The sequence below is a fragment of the Osmerus eperlanus genome, chromosome 16 (genome assembly GCF_963692335.1).
Source record: "Osmerus eperlanus chromosome 16, fOsmEpe2.1, whole genome shotgun sequence".
Lineage (NCBI taxonomy): Eukaryota > Metazoa > Chordata > Actinopteri > Osmeriformes > Osmeridae > Osmerus > Osmerus eperlanus.
In genome coordinates this window covers 13147076-13166362 of record NC_085033.1, presented here as the reverse complement: position 1 = coordinate 13166362, position 19287 = coordinate 13147076, and the positions used below count along the sequence as shown (strand labels likewise).

At 49.7% G+C, this 19287-nt stretch overlaps 1 protein-coding gene across 5 annotated transcripts; it reads left to right on the top strand.

Moving 5' to 3' along the window:
- Positions 1-25: 25 nt before the first annotated feature.
- LOC134036073 (solute carrier family 12 member 7-like) lies at positions 26-18255 on the top strand. Of its 5 annotated transcripts, XM_062480814.1 has the most exons (27): positions 65-129; positions 257-386; positions 6315-6406; positions 7029-7160; positions 7299-7445; positions 7846-7900; positions 7988-8118; positions 8437-8678; positions 8998-9209; positions 9327-9494; positions 9729-9827; positions 9951-10008; positions 10420-10594; positions 10706-10824; positions 11031-11129; positions 11316-11435; positions 11532-11636; positions 11901-12069; positions 12739-12934; positions 13362-13531; positions 13873-14004; positions 14283-14390; positions 15156-15272; positions 16125-16297; positions 16592-16606; positions 17319-17452; positions 17727-18255. In XM_062480814.1, exons 2-27 carry the CDS (start codon positions 275-277, stop codon positions 17816-17818), a joined length of 3372 nt encoding a protein of 1123 aa, XP_062336798.1. In that variant the 5' UTR covers positions 65-129; positions 257-274; the 3' UTR covers positions 17819-18255. The 5 variants fall into 5 exon arrangements, with proteins under 5 accessions (XP_062336797.1, XP_062336802.1, XP_062336798.1 ...); XM_062480813.1 differs by having other exon boundaries at positions 26-386; XM_062480817.1 differs by lacking the exons at positions 65-129; positions 257-386 and adding an exon at positions 3700-4017.
- Positions 18256-19287: the final 1032 nt, after the last annotated feature.

The following is a 19287-nucleotide window of genomic DNA, read 5'->3' as shown; positions in this document are numbered from 1 at the left end:
GAGTGGTGGAGGACAAGCCATTAGGGGAGGAGTCCAAAAAAACTCTCGTCTTATTTGATGAAACTCTGATCACATGAGGTCAGAACTTCACCAACAGAGGGAAAAGTCTGTGTTGTACTTTATGTACAGGTATGTGTGTGTGTGAGAGAGACAGAAAGAGGGTTAGGGAGTAAGAACTTTGGAATCTTATCATGAGAAGGTGAGAAGTGAGAAACACAGAGGTGCTGAGTTCTGTTCTGTGGAACAACACACACAGACGTGTGGCGCAGGAAGAATGCCCACCAACTTCACGGTGGTGCCGGTGGAGGATGGCAGCAGGAGGTCTCGGCATGGGAGTGTCTGCTTGGAAGAGGCCAGGGAGGGGCTGAGCCCTGGGGGATACTCAGGTAAGCTGGACACACCAGGAACACACACACACACTCTCATTCTCACACACTCTCACACACACACACTTCACACATGCACTCACCTATGCACACTCATGCACGCACTCACTCATTCATTGAAAAACACTCACTCACACACACTGCAGCTCACCATGACTAATGGTGGACAGGCTCAAACAAGTGGGATGTGTTTCTGTTGAGAGACCGAGGTCGTGGTTTAGCACGCTAGAAGAGGGATAAGCATGACTGGATGTATTTGTTTGTGTCTCTGTTGACATCAAAGCTACTTAAGTAAATCCTAATCCTGCGTCAACTAACATTCTCATGAACGATATTGAATGCATTTTATGAGAAGCCGTAGTGTGGAGAAAGTGTGCTTACAGACAGCTGGGATCTCTTGAGCTTGTTTATGTGTCTGATGTGGGATCAGCTTCTGGGAAGTAACCAAGACTTCCAGAAACCCTTCTCCCTCTCTCTCTCTCTCTCCTCCCTCCAGCTCTTTGTTTCTTCACTCCCCACTCCCTCCCTTTCTTCTCACTTGCTTCATCTCAAGATCCCAGGAGAGGATCTTTTGTCATGCAACCTTCTCTGTCCCCTTTGTCTCTCACTTCTCTCATGTGTTCTCTTTGTTATTCCCCGACTCCTGTTTTCTCCCTCCCCCCTCTTCCTCCCCTTATTTCTAACACCTTGTAACCGCCGCTCTTCTCCGAGGGCTGTCAGTATATCAGACTTATTTCCCTGTGGCAATATTGCGAACTATCTCTTCCTCACTGTCTTCTCCTCGGTCAAGTATTAACTTGTTGTGAATGACAGATTTTTCAGCTTTCAGTTCCCTTTTGGAGGAAAGCTCGTTTGCTGGTGTGTCTGTGGAATGTCATTGTGGTTAATAGTCAAGCTTTCACAGGAAAACACTTATTACCATTGGCGCTGTCTGATATCGTGAGTGTGGGATAAGGGGCATCTATTCATGGGGATGATTGAAGCCAGATGTGTGTGCACGTGTGTGAGTGTGGACGCGTGTGTCTAGTGTTTTTCTTGTTTGTTTCCAACTCTCTCCACTGCCTATCAGTGGTATTTATTGGCCCCTGGTCTATTGGTCTGGGATGAGGGTTAGTATTTGCTCCAATACGCCTCTTCAATTGGCTGACTGGCCTTACTGCAAATATTTAACCCTTTCCCCTGGTCACTACATGTGCATGCAGACTTTATGCCTGAAAATACCTTTGACTTCAAGTGGGGATATTGACATTTTGTAAATTTGATGTTAGACCAGAGATTTCCACTGGGTGGGGTAAACAACAGTGCTTCCACCAAGAGGTGTCTATCTTTAGAGGAAGTCCTTTTAAATCTGCTGAAGACAAACACAGTCTGGTGAACCACACTGACTGCAGGTCTTCAACCACACTCACTCAACCTTTCATTCCAAGTGAGATATAATTGCAGATTGCGGTGGCCAATGTCATCGAATGTCATGCGAATGGTGCCACCAACATGCTGTGCAGACAGTCTTTGTTTATATTGACTGTGTGAGTAATGTACCTGGTAGAACAGGTATTTATGGTTGCATAGTGCACTGTATACACAAGCAAACTGAATGTTCTACAGTCAAATATGTAATGTACTGGTGTATCATTCAGCAGACATTTTTATCCAAATCACACACTATTTACGGGGGATTTAAGCTTGAGATCTTTTTATTTTTTACAAACAGTCAAATCCTCTACCACTGAGCCATACTCACACCCAAACATAATATAACAGGTTAATGAGGAGATGTTTGGGTGTGAGTAAGGACATAACAAAAGCATTCATCACATTCGGTGAATACAACCTCCCAGACCCTTTGTTGGCCAAAATCACTAGGTTTTCATATCCTCATCTCTCATATTTCTTGTTGTTTCGTTGTGTACCATAGTTAACTTTGAAATGGGGTTTGGATGGTTGGCCTTGCTGTTAGTGTCGAAGCTTTGCCTTAAACTGTCTGAGATTGACAATGCTGAATGTACCCATAATTACCAAACTTTTTTTGCTTGCGTTTCCAAAGAGCTATTTTAAATTATGCGTGAAATATGAGGCTTGTCTAGACAGGATGGGTCCTTTCTGCAGTTCTGTGTGGTCTGATTGGGGCACTACCTTCATGTGTTTACATGGGATGGATGTCCCAGTGGTATTTGATTGGTTCTGGTTGTTCATGGTCTTCATTTAGTTTACCTGCCATGGACCTGATGAGTGTTCCTCTATGAAGAAGCCAGCTATGGTCTTGCCTAGTAAACCATCATCATCTCAAACCAGCGTAGCAAACAGGCCAACTGTCGTAAACATCAGATTAAATTACTGACAATCAAGCCAAGTGGAAAAGGCTCCAGTATTTTTCCTAATTGAACAGAAGTCTTTGGCAGAGTCTGGGATTCCACAGTATAATACTTTGTCTCTTCCCAGTTTTATATGGTCTGGAATGTTTCCCTGGGGCTATTCTGTTGCTGCCACGCTAGAAAAAATGACACTTAAAAAACAAAACAAAAAAACAATCAATAGATGACGTCTTATTGCTTGTGTACTTGGTAAAAGTTATAATATATTATAGGTAAAATATATTTGTTTGCAGTGTTCTCTCTCTGTGTAACTGTGGCCTTTTTCAACTGACTCTTATCGTCTCATCTGACCAGGCTTGATCAGGAAACCTATCGGTGACAGTGGGGTTTGGTCAACTCTTAGCTGTGTCTGTGGGCAGGGTTGTTGTGGCCTGAGGCAGCAAGGCTTATGATCAATTCTGTTGAAACAGGCTGATTTGTGATTTGTTGGGTCATCGCTCCCCATAGCTGTCATGTTCACAGAGGACCAATGGGATTCAAATGGTGGCAGAACCTCCAAACAGTAGAACTGAGCAGAGGGGAAGTGATGACATCTTGTGGCAAATCACTTCCCCTCCTCTCCTCGCTCCTTTTTACCCCCTTCCCCTCACTCCTTTTTCATTCTTTCGATCTTTCTCCACATCCCTCCATCCTTCAGTTTCCCCAATTTTTTTTCTTCTCTCTCTCTCTCTCTCTCTCTCTCTCTCTCTCTCTCTCTCTCTCTCTCTCTCTCTCTCTCTCTCTCTCTCTCTCTCTCCCTTTACACTTCCTCTCTCTCTCTTTACTGGCAGTGAGTGTGTGTGTGTGTGGACGCCAGCGTGTGTGTGTGTGGGGGGGGGGGGGTGGGGGGGGTGGTGGTGCTCAGGTGACGTGCTGCGCTACCCTGCTGGGACAGCACTGGGACTGGACTGCATACAGGACAGAGTAGGGATGGTTACTGTTCCCAGAACACACACAGACACACACACACGCGCGGGCATATCCAGCTGAGCCAAAGCTGCTAAGCTACACAGATCAGATGGAGCAGATAGAGGACTGAGTTCTAGTGTTGGACCGAGCAGACAGACAGACAGACAGACAGACAGGTAGACAGACAGGCAGACAGATAGAGAGGTGGACATATATGCAGGAGGGCAGGTAGACAGACAGGCTGACAGACAGACAGGCAGGCAGAAAGACAGTATCTTGCTGAGGGGTATCAGACTGGACCGGGGTCAGAGCACCCCCACAACTCCCCCCCACTACCATGGAGAGAGGGGAGGGGTCCCGGAGACGATCAGGTCAGTGTGAGTTTTGAGTGTGTGTGTGTGTATGTATATTGTTTTGCAGTATGTACTGTGTTTGTGTGTATGTATATTGTTTTGCAGTATGTGTATGTATAGGTGTGTGTGTGTGTGTGTGTGTGCGTGTGCAGCCATTTAAACTCAAGCCAATTTTAAATATATGCAGTCTGGCCTGAACATTCCAGAGGAGTTGTAGAGGTGTGAACTCTGCAGGGCCTATGTCTCTCTGTTTGCATTAGATCCCTGTGTCTACATAACTACTACTTTGTGTGTGTCTGTCTGTCTTGAAGTGTTTATGTATGGTGAGGGGAAGGAAGAGGGTTTGTGTTAACACATAGGAACTTGATAACACAGACTTTCTATGTTATTGTGTGTGCGTGCGTGTGCGTGTGTGCGAGTGCGTGTGTGTGAGAGTGTGCGTGTGCGTGTGCGTGTGTGTGTGTGTGTCCATCAGTCCAGGCGTATGGATCTCACCTTCAGGCTGTGCTGTGCTCAGGTGCAGTAGGCAGCTTATAGATGAGCTTCACAACAGGCTTACAGAGTTATAAATAGCTGCTATTGTCTTTCAGTAGGAGTGTAGAGACGGTGGCATTGTCATAGTCTGGGGCACACCTGATCATCCGTGTCCAGGGGGGCGCTGGACCCTCCAGTCAGAGTCTGCCCGTGCTGCAGACTCTGGGTCATTTGGACATGGGGCAAGATTCGGTACTGCCCTATTGATGGCTTTTTATTGGTCATGATCTTGGACAGGAAGTTCTGGCTGGTTTTGTCTTACCCCTCTTCCAGTTTGGTTTAGGAAGGTTGGTGTTTTTTTTTTGGGGGGGGCACAGCTTTTTGTTGAGCAGTGCAGAAAGGATGGGGTCTTGCTCTGCACACACACACACACACACACATACACTAGGAAAGCACGTACACGTACGCAAACACACACACTAGCAACCACACACACGCACATGCAAACACACACGCACATTCTCACCTCTCTGTCTGTGTCTGACAGGTAGAGCAGCAGGATTATAAATATGTGATTAATGCCTGAGAGAGTCCTCCTCACTGCCCACATCTGACACCAGTAATGCCTGAGAGAGTTCTCCTCACTGCCCACATCTGACACCAGTAATGCCTGAGAGAGTTCTCCTCACTGCCCACATCTGACACCAGCAGAACTATCCCCTCTCCCCCTGGAAAGAGCGTTCAGGTGCAGCCAGACTTCAGTGCCTTTCCTTCAGGGATCAAAGGTTCAGTTTGTGTATTTGCTCTGTTCTGCTTCATGAGACCCCCCCCCCCTGTTTTAGACTATGGTACAGTCTATCTATACCTAAACTCAGACCCCTAGGTCATGTTATGGTTGTTTTATGCACTGGTGCAAACTGCTGCTAAAACTGTCCTGTGTGTGTGTGTGTGTGTGTGTGTGTGTGTGTGTGTGTGTGTGTGTGTGTGTGTGTGTAATGAGAGGAGACAGTCAGACAGTTGGTCAGCATTGCCCTTGTCCAGGTATACAGATCTCCAATGTGTCGGACAGCAGTTTTAGAGCTGTCTGATGTGCAAGTGGGGGTCAACCTTAGCACCCACACCCCTTCCTGACAAGCCCAAACTACCAGTAGACCATAAGGACATCACTGCCCAAGCAAAAAGAAAATGTATACTTAAAGTATACTTACAAAGTATAAGTGCATATCAGTTGTCAATGGGTATGTGAAAATACCAAATTAGTTCATTTTAAGTACACTTTGACAAATGACAAATAATGAAAATATATCACAGTAATCTCTAATTTAATGCATTTTAATCAGATTTTCTTTTTTAGAAATTACTTTTCTGCTTGGGTGGACATGCTCAAGTTATCCAACACACATATAACAATGTTCAAACCTATCTGGAGTGAGGTTAGGATGTGAAACCGTGAGCTTGTTGTGTGTTTTTGAGGGGTGAATGATGACGTCAGCATCATTGATTAGCTTCATCAGCTGTGGCCTTATGATCATGACTGTAACATCACAGTTGGTATTGACTGCTCTGGTAGACTATAGTCCATCTCCACAAGTGAGATCAATTCAGGTTCTGGAATTTAAACTTTAGTTATCAGTCAGCTTAGTGAAAAGTAACACCAGATACAGAATAACAAGCAGATCGAGGAGGCAGGAAGGTTTTTGGAAAGGTCTGTCTGAGGCTCGAATATTCCGAGAGCTCCGAACAGAAACGACAGTGGTTCCAGTGGTGAGGGGCAGTTTCTGATGGCGGTCCGCAGGCGTGTGGTTCCATAGTGATGACGACACATGACTTTGGTATTTCAGTTGGAGATGACACTCCCCGAGAGAGCAGCCCTTTCATCAACGACGAGGACAAAGGGGCCTACTACGATGGCAAGAACATGGCTCTGTTTGAGGTAGGGTTACTGCACTGTAGGGTTACTGCAGCACCACACAGCTCCTCTCTTCACATTTACATTTAGTCATTTAGCAGACGCTCTTATCCAGAGCGACTTACAGTAAGTACAGGGTAATTCTCCCCGAGGCAAGTAGGGTGAAGTGCCTTGCCCAAGGACACGTCATTTGGCAAGGCCGGGAATCGAACTGGCAACCTTCTGATTACTAGCCCGACTCCCTCACCACACAGCTCCTCTCTTCACAGCCTGCATGCCTGGCGCTATCCTACCGCTCGCATTCCATCTTTGAATGTCTCAAACATCTCTATATTTATCGATACTATATTTATATCTTAGCACTTGTTTGCTTTTCACAATGTATGCTTCATGTTTTGGCTACCCATAATGTTTTGGGGCTATCTCGTTGTTTATGATCGTTGACCTGCACTTTTTGTAAAGCTCTCTCTTGGAAGTCGGTTTGGATAAAAGCGTCTGCTAAATGAATATACATGTAAATGTAAACATCTCTGTCAGTTTTAGATAATTACATCATACTTGACATTAAACTGTATTGAAGGCATGTTCAGTATCTCGAGGCACTGGACTGACTTTCAGTCGTGCTGTGTTTGTGTGTCTTCTACAGGAGGAGATGGACAGCCACCCCATGGTATCGTCCCTCCTCAACAAGCTGGCCAACTACACCAACCTCACGCAGGGTGTCATCGAGCACGAGGAGGCGGAGAACGAGGAGGGCGCAAAGAAGGTCACCGTCACGGTAAACAAGCCTGCGCCGCCATCTTGGATTTTGAAAGTGTCTGCATCCGTTTGGTTCTGCATCCTCTTTCACGGAGGACCTCCATGTGCCCTTCTGGAGTTTCTGATCACATCTGTACGTGTGTGTGTGTGTGCGCAGGCCCCTCAGATGGGCACGTTCATCGGGGTGTACCTGCCCTGCATGCAGAACATCCTGGGGGTCATCCTCTTCCTGCGACTCACCTGGATCGTCGGCACCGCAGGCATCATGGAGACCTTCGCCATTGTGTTCATGTGCTGCGCTTGTGTGAGTACACACACACACACACAAAAACACACAGACAAAGACACACACAGAGAGACATATGGCAAAAGTACACACATCCTTCACTCAAGAACTAAAGTTTTTTTTCCAAAACTTTTTTCCCCACATATAACACGACACCAAAAAGTTTATTCAAAATGTTAGTTTCGAAACTTTTAGATTAAAACTAAAGCAACGAGCCTGAATTATAATGTAAGAAGTAGATACTAAGTAAAGTACTAATACCAGAAAAAAATCGACTTAAGTACAGTAACGAAGTAAGCTATTTTTACATTGTTAAATCCTATCTCTGCCCACACAGGCACACAAACACACACAAAAACTCAGTGCCATCAGTTATCAGTATCTACCTGTCTCTCTTACTTGTCTGTCTCTCTACCAGACCATGCTGACTGCCATATCCATGAGTGCTATCGCAACCAACGGAGTAGTACCAGGTACTGTTCAACCTCAATGCCTTTCTCATCTCCGTGTGAAGATCAATTCAACCAACTAACCGACCAACCCCAACTGTTTCCCTGCAGCTGGGGGCTCGTACTACATGATCTCCAGGTCTCTGGGTCCGGAGTTCGGAGGAGCCGTGGGTCTGTGTTTCTACCTTGGGACAACGTTCGCTGGATCCATGTACATCCTGGGAACCATCGAGATCCTGCTGGTGAGCTCCAGTGAAGGTCTCAAGTTATGGCGTCCGGAGAGAGGTGTCCCAGAATAATGAGATTCATCTTTCTCTCTGTCTCTCTCCCACTCCCTCCCTCTCTATCTCCGTCCCTCTCTCTCCTCTCTATCCCCTCCCTCCTTCTCTCTCTGTCTCTCTCCCCCTCCCTCTCTGTCTCTCCATTCTCTCTCTCCCTCTTTCCTCCCCTCCCTCCCTCCCTCCCTCCCTCCTCTCCCTTCCTCCCTCCCTCCCTCCCTCCCTCCTCTCCCTTCCTCCCTCCTCTCCCTTCCTCCCTCCCTCCATCCCGCCCTCTCTCAGACCTACATCGTTCCCAGCTGGGCAGTGTTTGTGGCGGAGAAGCAGGAGGATGAGAAGGGAGCCCTGCTCAACAACATGCGCGTGTACGGCACCTGCTGCCTGGCCCTCATGGCCCTGGTGGTGTTTGTGGGGGTGAAGTACGTCAACAAGCTGGCTCTGGTGTTCCTCTCCTGTGTGGTGCTGTCCATCATCGCCATCTACGCCGGGGTTGTCAAGACCGCCATTGAGCCGCCTGACTTCCCGTGAGTCTGAGGCACAGGACACACTGGAGTCCGTACTACTAGCTGCTCGTTTCAAAAAGACACCATTGACACGCAGCGCATTCGCCAGGAATCCTTTTTGACACAGACAATTTTGTAAAATCTCTCTTCGAATCATCCAAACTTTTGAAATGTTGAAAAAATAATTTTGAAAGAACTAGAAACCTTTTTATGTCGTGTTGTGTGTGGAACTTAAAAAAAAAGTTTTTGAAAGGCAAGCACACCCAAATATAGAGTTCCAGGACTGCATGGTGAGGTAACGGTGTGGGGTTCTCCACGTGTGGCTTTCTTCGCTCCTCAGTATCTGTCTTCTGGGGAACCGTTCTCTGAAGAACCACAACTTCGACAAGTGTCTGAAGACGGAGGTGATCAGGAACGTGACCCACACCACGCAGCTGTGGGGCCTGTTCTGCGACAGCGCCGCCCTCAACGCCACCTGCGACGAATACTTCACCCTCAACAACGTGACGGAGATCCAGGGCATCCCCGGTCTGCTCAGCGGGGTCATCTCAGGTCAGAGGTCATGCAGAGGATGGACGGAGGGAGGGGAGGAGAGATGGGTGTGCGTTTCTCTTTCTCTTTACACTCTCACCATGATGCATAACGTGTGTGTGTGTCTGTGTGCTATAGACAACATGTGGGGGGACTATGGTCCCAGTGGTATGCTGGTTGAGACAAAGAACCACGCGTCGGTCCCAGCTCAGGACAGCTCTAACGACATGAACAAGCCTTACGTGTCAAACGACATCGCCACCTTCTTCACCCTGCTGGTGGGCATCTACTTCCCCTCCGTCACAGGTACTGTAGCCTAGCAACACACCTTCCCCTCCGTCACAGGTACTGTAGCCTAGCAACACACCTTCCCCTCCGTCACAGGTACTGTAGCCTAGCAACACATCTTCCCTACTGTTTGTCCTCTCCTCTTCTTTGCTCTCTTCTACTTCTCTCTGCTCTCTCTCCTCACCTTTCATTTCTTGATCTTCATCTCATCCTTGTGTGTGTGTGTGTGTGTGTGTGTGTGTGTGTGTGCAGGAATCATGGCAGGCTCCAACAGATCAGGTGACCTGAGAGACGCTCAGAGGTCCATTCCCATTGGCACCATCCTCGCCATAGCAACCACCTCTTTCATCTGTATCCTTTAACACGCAGAGTTGGTGTGTGAGGTAGTGTGGGTGTGTGAGTTAGTGTGTGTGTGTGTTCACGTGTTTTTGCTGCATACCCAAGTGCTTTTTCCATCTTAACTTCACCAAACAGACATTTCCTGTGTGGGTTTGTTTGGAGCGTGTATTGAAGGAGTTGTGCTGAGAGACAAGTGAGTACGAGGACATTGTCCTGTTGCTCTGTACAAAAAAATCATATTTAAACATGTTATCAAACCTCAGCCATATCTCACACAGCTACCCTGCAACATATAGAAATCATAAACTGTGAGGTTCATACAACGGGACAGCAACAGTTGACATGATGGCAGACTGAGAGTGTGTGCTAAAGTGTGTGTGTGTGTGTCTCCTGATACAGTAGCATGTACTGCTGTGTCAGGACTCACAGTATCTCCACACTCTCACAGTACGGTACAAAGGTAAACCTAGCGGACGTGTCTTGCAGGAAATAACAAAGCCAGACCAGTGTTTTGTTAAACCAACTAAAACTGAGCAGATCCAGATTATCACGCTGGTTTGAGCTTTGGATGTGTGTGTGAGGTCATTTCCTTTCTCTTCCCCAGGTTTGGAGACTCTGTAAACAAGAACTTAGTGATTGGTACTCTGGCATGGCCCTCCCCCTGGGTGATTGTGATTGGCTCCTTCTTCTCCTGCTGTGGGGCGGGGCTTCAGAGTCTGACTGGCGCCCCCCGGCTGTTGCAGGCCATAGCGCGGGACGGCATCGTGCCCTTCCTGCAGGTGAGGTGGGGGTGAGGGGGGGGCCCTGTTGGGCTGGGGGGGAACCTCAATCTCCCCGAGCACTATCAGAGCCCTCCAGCGCTTTCACTGACTACGCTGTTCACTGAGCAGGTGTTTGGTCACGGCAAGGCCAACGGGGAACCCACCTGGGCTCTGCTGATGACGGCTGGCATCTGTGAGATTGGAATCCTCATCGCATCACTGGACGCCGTGGCTCCTATCCTGTCCATGTGAGTGTGTGTGTGTGTGTGTGTGTGTGTGTGAGAGACAGTATATCTCCGGTGGAAGGGGATGTAGAAAGGCTACAAATCAAGAAGGGAGGAGAGATGTTGAATACCAACATCCAAGAAGACCATGATTGTGACTTGTGTGTGTGTGTGTTGATCGAACTGGAGATGTGATGAAGCCGTTCTGTGTGTCCTCCTCTCTGCTCCAGGTTCTTCCTCATGTGCTACCTATTTGTCAACCTGGCCTGTGCCGTCCAGACCCTGCTGTGCACGCCCAACTGGAGACCTCGCTTCAAGTTCTACCACTGGTCCGTCACACCCCTCCCCACCCTGGCGACAGACACTCACAGGACACACACACTTGTGAACGACCAGTAACCACACACAAACACACACAAAGTCTTTCCTGTATTCATTTAGCAGCTGTGTCTATGTAGAGCTCTTCTCTGGTGCTGGTGTGTGAGTGTGTTCCTGGTGCTGTGTGTCCCCTCCAGGACCCTGTCCTTCCTGGGCATGAGCCTGTGTCTCTCCCTCATGTTCATCTCCTCCTGGTACTACGCCCTGGTCGCCATGCTCATCGCCGGATGCATCTACAAGTACATCGAGTACAGAGGGTGGGTGTCACGGCAACGGGACCGAGTCCGTCCGTCCGTCCGTCTGTCTTTTCCCTCCATTGATACATTATTTTTGGCGTGTGTGTGTGTGTGTAGGGCAGAGAAGGAGTGGGGAGATGGGCTCAGAGGACTGTCTCTGAACGCTGCACGCTACGCCCTCATCCGCCTGGAGGAGTCGCCGCCACACACCAAGAACTGGAGGTGAGGACACTGAAGTGTGTGTGTGTGTGTGTGTGTGACTCACTGAAAGTGATGTGGACGCGGAGGAAGAGTCATGAACCGAATACTGACGTCTTGGGTCAGGAACTGAACAATTCCTTGTTTGTCTTTCTCTCCTCCTCCCCCTCCTCCTCCTCCCCCTCCCCTCCCCTCCTCCTCCCTTCCCCTCCTCCTCCCCTCCTCCTCCCCTCCCCCTCCCCTCCCCTCCCCTCCCCTCCTCCTCCCCTCCCCTCCCCCTGCTCCCAGGCCCCAGCTCCTGGTGCTGCTGAAGCTGGACAGTGACCTGGGGGTGAAGCACCCTCGCCTGCTCTCCTTCACCACCCAGCTGAAGGCAGGCAAGGGCCTGACCATCGTCAGCTCTGTCCTGGAGGGAACATACATGGCCAGGGGCTCAGACGCCAAGCGCTCGGAGCAGGTGGGAGGCGCCCTGATTACACACACACACAGCCAGGCACAAAGATACTCTCGTCCATGAGCCCGCTGTGGATCTGCTTTGTCATGCAACCCTGAGGCCATGATCGATGTTGTAATTAAAGCCTGCTCTCTCTCTCACTTACACACACACACACACACACATACATGCACACAACACATTGCATGGGAACCTACAAAGGCTCTCCCACTTGAATCATATTGCAATTTCGACATTCCAATGTAGAAATAGCATTTTAGGCAGTTACAAAACTATGAAATGTATTTCCAAAACTTCTTCAGACTGTCTTGGCTGCAGTATCAATACCTGGCTTCAGGGTCACAAGTAATGAATCTGTTCCAGGTTGTGACTCTGGTGCCGGCACAGTCAGCACTGTGTCCCGTAAAAGATGTTTCCACCAACACAAAACACACACAAACTGACACACACACATACTGTTTATGTACACCCATGCAAAAACAACATCCCATTGAGGAATAGCGAGGTCGTGTCACTGCATGTGCTGACAAGGACCTTATGCTGTTACCTTATCATTTAACCTTGTATATCACCATCAGTTGGTTAAATAAAAAACACAAAAATTAGGACTTCCTGGAATAACCTTCCCCTCCAGTCTCCCTTCTGACCTCAGTCCACGCCTGTTCCCCGCAGAACCTGAAGGCGGCCATGTCAGCGGAGCGTACCAAAGGCTTCTGTCACGTGGTGGTGTCGTCCAACCTGCGAGATGGTTTCTCCCACCTCATCCAGTCAGCAGGCCTGGGGGGCATGAAGCACAACGCTGTCCTGATGGCCTGGCCTGGGGGGTGGAAACAGGCCCAGGACTCCTACCCCTGGAAGAACTTCATAGGTCAGAACACACACACACAGACTGACTGACAGACTGATCTACTGATATAGAAACACACACACACACACACACAGACTGACTGACAGACTGATCTACTGATACAGAAACACACACACACACAGACTGACTGACAGACAGACTGATCTACTGATATAGAAACACACACACACACACACAGACTGACTGACAGACAGACTGGTCTACTGATACAGAAACACACACACACACAGACTGACTGACAGACAGACTGGTCTACTGATATAGAAACACACACACACACACACACAGGTGTGAGGAGCAGACACACAAGTCTAAACAATAAAAACATCCAAACATGCTGTAGCTGTTCCTCAGTTCATACTTCCAATCAACTGTCTCAGCTTTCCCTGGGGATCAGTAAAGTCTGAGAGTTGCGTTCTCCTCACAGAGACCGTCAGAGAGACCACCTCGGCCCACCAGGCCCTGCTCGTTGCTAAGAACATCGACCACTTCCCTAGCAACCAGGCACGCCTTGGGCAAGGGACCATTGACGTGTGGTGGATCGTCCATGACGGAGGTCTGCTTATGCTGCTGCCCTTCCTGCTGAGGCAGCACAAGGTGAGTTCTTATTTCCTGTTGAGACGACTACTTCCTGTTTCTTGTGCAACTTCCTGTTGGGGCAAATGTCAGCAGGACTGTTGGCTCTCATCGAGGGATAAGACACTTTGTCAAATGGCTTCTTCAAAGGCGTAGATAAGTGTCTTTAGATTTTTCATGGTGTCTCTCCCCTCCTCTCATCCCCCTTTCCCTCCCTCCCTCCCTCCCTCCCTCCTTCCCTCACTCCCTCCCTCCCTCCTTCCCTCACTCCGTCCCTCCCTCCTTCCTTCCCTCCTTCCCTCACTCCCTCCCTCCCTCCTTCCCTCACTCCCTCCCTCCCCCCTCTCTCCCCCTCTCCCTAGGTGTGGAGGAAGTGTAAGATGCGCATCTTCACCGTGGCCAACATGGATGACAACAGTATTCAGATGAAGAAGGACCTGCAGTCGTTCCTGTACCAGCTGCGACTCGATGCCGAGGTGGAGGTGGTGGAGATGGTGAGCTCATGACCCTGTCACGCCCGAGGGAGGCACTACGCTAAATGTTTAGAGACCAGCTTTTATAGAGTTTTGTAGTGACAGCACAAGTTCCTGTGTGAGGGATAGGAGTGATGTAGACATATTTGGAGTTTGGAAAGAAATGTACAGGCACCAAGAGCAGTATGTCATCAGGCAAGTCTGGTCTCTCTTTCTCCCTCCCTTCCTCCCCACCTCCCTCCCTCCCCACCTCCTATCTCTCTCCCCACCTTCTACCCCCCCCCCCCCTCTCTCTCCAGCATGAGAGTGACATCTCAGCGTTCACCTATGAGAAGACCCTGGTGATGGAGCAGCGCTCCCAGATGCTGAAGCAGATGCAGCTGTCCCGGAATGAGAGGGAGAGAGAGGTACTGCCACCTGTTACGCTGTTACACTACCCTGTCACATTACCCGTCACACTACCTGTCACACTACCTGTTACACTACCTGTCACACTACCTGTTACACTACCTGTTACACTACCCTGTCACACTACCCGTCACACTACCCGTCACACTACCTGTTACACTACCTGTCACACTACCTGTTACACTACCTGTTACACTACCCTGTCACACTACCTGTCACACTACCTGTTACACTGTCTGTTACACTACCTGTTACACTGTCTGTCACACTACCTGTTACACTACCTGTCACACTGTCTGTTACACTACCTGTTACACTACCTGTCACACTGTCTGTTACACTACCTGTGACACTGTCTGTCACACTACCTGTTACACTGTCTGTTACACTACCTGTTACACTGTCTGTCACACTACCTGTTACACTGTCTGTCACACTGTCTGTGACACTACCTGTTACACTGTCTGTTACACTACCTGTTACACTGTCTGTCACACTTCCTGTTACACTGTCTGTTACACTGTCCGTTACATTACCTGTTACACAACCTGTTACACTGTCCGTTACTCTACCTGTTACACAGCCTGTTACACTACCTGTTACACTACCAGTTACACAGCCTGTTACACTACCTGTTACACTACCATTTACACTACCTGTTACACAGCCTGTTACACGGATACATCACCTCTCAGGTGTTTTTCTGACCTGTCACCTCTCCTGACATCCCGTTTTCTTCGTGTCTGCTTGGTGCGGATCTAAAGATTCAGAGCATCACTGACGAATCGCGTAGCTCCATCAAGAGGAAGAGATCATCCGTGGTGGATGTTCCCACCCCCAACACACTACAGGTCCCCGGGATAAGCATCTGGAATGACGAGGTAGCCTAGCAACCATCCCACGGGACCGTCCGCCATCCCATAATAAGACGATCGTCGTGCACCTCTACCCTCCCCCTCTCCGTCGCCTTCTAGATCACCCTCCTAGATAGTCGAGTAGAACGTTAGAATCTCTGTTGCTTAGAAACATGTGAAGAAGGACGTGTCGCATCACCCGAGTGTTGCCAGTGACAACGCGTGTGGTATCTGCAGCACCTTTAGCGTTGTGCAACTCAGGCTCGGACTCGAGTCTTCCTTCTTTATATGTTGGTAGTCCTCCAGACTGCAGCACACACCCCTGCCTCCTCCCTCCCCCCTCCTCCCTCCTCCCTCCTCCTCCCTCCTCCCTCCTCTCTCCTCCCTCCCCCTGCACTGTAGTGTGTAGACTCCTCCAGCCTGCCTCGGACCACCACCACCCTTGGACACGACCCCTTCATCTCTCTTATCATTTCATTTCTCAACCCTTTCTTTTCGTCACCACTTCTGTGCATGGTTTCCTGCACGCTTCTGACCTTTTAACACAGTGGTTCTCCACCCTGGTCTTCAGATACCCCCTGTCCTGCATGTTTTAGATATTTCCATGCTCCAACACTCCTGATTTAAAGGAATGGTCGTTAGCAGGCTTCTGCATAACTAGATAACGACCCATTCATTTGAATCAGGTGTGTTGGAGCAGGGAAACATCTAAAACATGCAGGACAGGGGGTACTTGAGGACCAAGGTTGAGAACCCACTGTTTTAATACACCTCGGATTCAGAACGGCTCATTCTAGAAAGTGGGCGACATCGCGGCGATTCCCCCACGCCGCATGCCCAGCGCTGTAATGACATCACCCCTGTCCCGTCGCCCTATAGGCCCAGCTGATCCACGACAGGAACACAGCATCTCACACCACCATCAACGACCGGGCCGTGCCCGCCACGCCCGACCGCGTCCACATGACCTGGACCAAAGACAAGCTGGCCACGGAGAGGAACCGGAGCCGCGAGGCCAACATGGGGGTCAAGGACCTGTTCAACATGAAGCCGTGAGTAGCTGGCGCCCACTAGTGGCTGGTGCTGCAGCAGCATGCTGGCAGGCTGACCTAACTCAGTAGTCTATATTGCATCTGTTGAATTGTAACACACTTTACACTCTGACTTGGCATGGACTATCTTCTGCCAGTGTGTGTTAGAAAACATTGTTATGGGATGTTGTGTTGAAAATGAAGTGTTTCTCTTATCCATCTATCTATGATGTCCCCTACTTGTGTGTGCTGTGTCTGTGTACTGCAGACACATCTAAGCTGGCTGTGTTCTGTTTTGTTTCTCCTCCCTTCTAGAGAGTGGGAGAGTCTGTAAGTCAAGTTTCCCTTTGTCTCGTGTGTGTGTGTGTGTGTGTGTGTATGCAGGTAGGTGTACATGTGGTGGGAATGTAGGTAGGTGAGTGTGTGTGTGTGGGTGTGGTTTTGCTCTTCCCTCCTCCGTACTAAGCATGCGTCCTCACACAAGCATGCTTGAGCTACATGGGAAGCACAGTCATTCTATCTGCATGTCCAGTTCCCCCTGTATATCCTGCCAATGATTAACAGACCATTGTTGCTTACTGATGAATAATAAACAATAAGCTGTTGATCTCCTATAATACGATATAACCACTTAGGAGTAATTCTAACACATCAACACAAGGATGGGGGTCAGATGGCTGAGCGGTTAAGGAGTTGGGCTATTAATCAGAAGGTTGTTGGTTCGATTCTCGGCCGTGCCAAATGACATTGTTTCCTTGGGCAAGGCACTTCACCCTATTTGCCTCGGGGGGAATGTCCCTGTACTTACTGTAAGTCGCTCTGGATAAGAGCGTCTGCTAAATGACTAAATCTAAATGTAAATGTAAACCCTGTTGGAGCTTTTCACGCTGCTAGCGTCGATTCAACTAATTCTCGTTGTGTCCCAGGACTGGGGTGGTGATACTGCCCTCTGCTGGCGGAGTCTGACTCGCACAGCAGAGGTGTGTCCGAGTCCCCTGAGGTCACACAGAACAGTGCACCGACCGTGTGTGTGTGTGTGTAGGAACCAGACGAACGTGCGGAGGATGCACACAGCGGTCAAGCTGAACGAGGTGGTGGTGAACAAGTCTCAGGGCGCTCAGCTGGTGCTGCTCAACATGCCCGGACCGCCCAAGAACAAGGGAGGGGACGAGAACTGTATCCTTCACCCCCTCCGGCCACCTCTGGGCCTCTGACTGCAGATCATACTGCTGTCTGTGTGTGGGTGTGTGTATGTGTGTGTGTCATACAAGTATGCACATACATGGAATCTGGCTGTGTGTGTGTGTGTCATACAAGTATGCACATATATTAAATCTGGCTGTGTGTGTATTGGGGGATGGTGGCAGGGATGTGTGGTCAATGTGTGTGTGTTCTGCGTGTGTGTAACCCTCCTGCCAGACAGCGGTTCCACCCTTGACCCCGGCTGCAGACATGGAGTTCCTGGAGGTCCTGATGGACGGGCTGGACCGCGTCCTGCTGGTGAGGGGCGGGGGCAGGGAGGTCATCACCATCTACTCCTAAAGCCGGCGTGCCGCGGACGGGACACAGGGGGCAGGCTGGGACGCCTGGCCTGGGGGGCGGGAGGGGTCTGGAAGAAGAGGAGAAGGTTGTCCTCTGCAGGGCTGGAGGACCCTGGTGGAGGTGGAGGTGGGGAGGGGAGCGATGCCAGTGCGATGCAGGCTGAGCATGTAGCAAGCAGGCTGTCTGGGAGGACCATTCCCCCCCCCCCCCCCCCCCCCCCAACGCCCTGGTTCCTCTATCCCATAATAACTCTCTGAAGTTTGGCTTTCCTGTGCTAGTAGTGCGAGCACACCCCTAGTGAAGCAGCTGAGCTTGCTGCCTTCCCCAGCCTGGTGACTCCTCTTCTGCCTGGGCTGTGGCTGTGCTCCTCCAGGCCCACCTCCAGTCCCACCTCCAGTCCCACCTCCAGTCCCACCTCCAGACCCACCTCCAGACCCACCTCCAGACCCACCTCCAGTCCCACCTCCAGGCCCACCTCCAGTCCCACCTCCAGACCCACCTCCAGTCCCACCTCCAGTCCCACCTCCAGTCCCACCTCCAGTCCCACCTCCAGACCCACCTCCAGTCCCACCTCCAGTCTCACCTCCAGTCCCACCTCCAGTCCCACCTCCAGTCCCACCTCCAGGCCCACCTCCAGTCCCACCTCCAGGCCCACCTCCAGTCCCACCTCCAGACCCACCTCCAGTCCCACCTCCAGACCCACCTCCAGACCCACCTCCAGACCCACCTCCAGACCCACCTCCAGGCCTGGCTGAGCCTAGAACCTCAGAACAGCTCAGGAAACAAGCACTGTAACGATTTTAGACCAGAACTATAACTAGACCTACGCCATAGTAGACCCAGAATCAGACGATACATAGAACCATAGATCCAACCTAAGAAATGCACCAGAACAGATGAGATTCGATCAGCGGATAACAGCCATCTGGGGTATTCGAAACGTTCACGACTGAAGAAGCTGTAAGCCCCTGTGCAGCCTTGGGCTGATGTTTGATGGTCCACAGTTGGAGGCTGATGAGCAAAGCAGCCCTCCTTCTGTGGTGCTCAGACATGTGACCTTGATCAGAACACACGAGACAGGTCAGCAGAGGCTGGTTTGTCGTGGTCTGTTGCCTGGTAACGCCATTGGGTCAGTCGGCTCCACTTTGTAGGATGAAAGCCATGATTGATACATTGAAGGCATTGTTTGTTTGGGTTCATGTTCAGTAGAGGCTCTACAGTGTTTGGTAACACTGATTTTACCAGAGTCTGTCTGTGAGGCCACTAAACCATTTCACCTCACCTAATTTAGGAAGTGAGTTTAACTTCACGTAAAAAATTTAAATAAAACGTCTTGAATTTTTTTTACATTTTTAGCAATTTAAAGGATCAATGGAAAGGAACTCAAACAGAGGAATTTAAATAGCCGTGTAAATCCTGATTTTATGGAATTTATTAACAGTAGAGTCAACCCTGAGTGGCAGTATGTC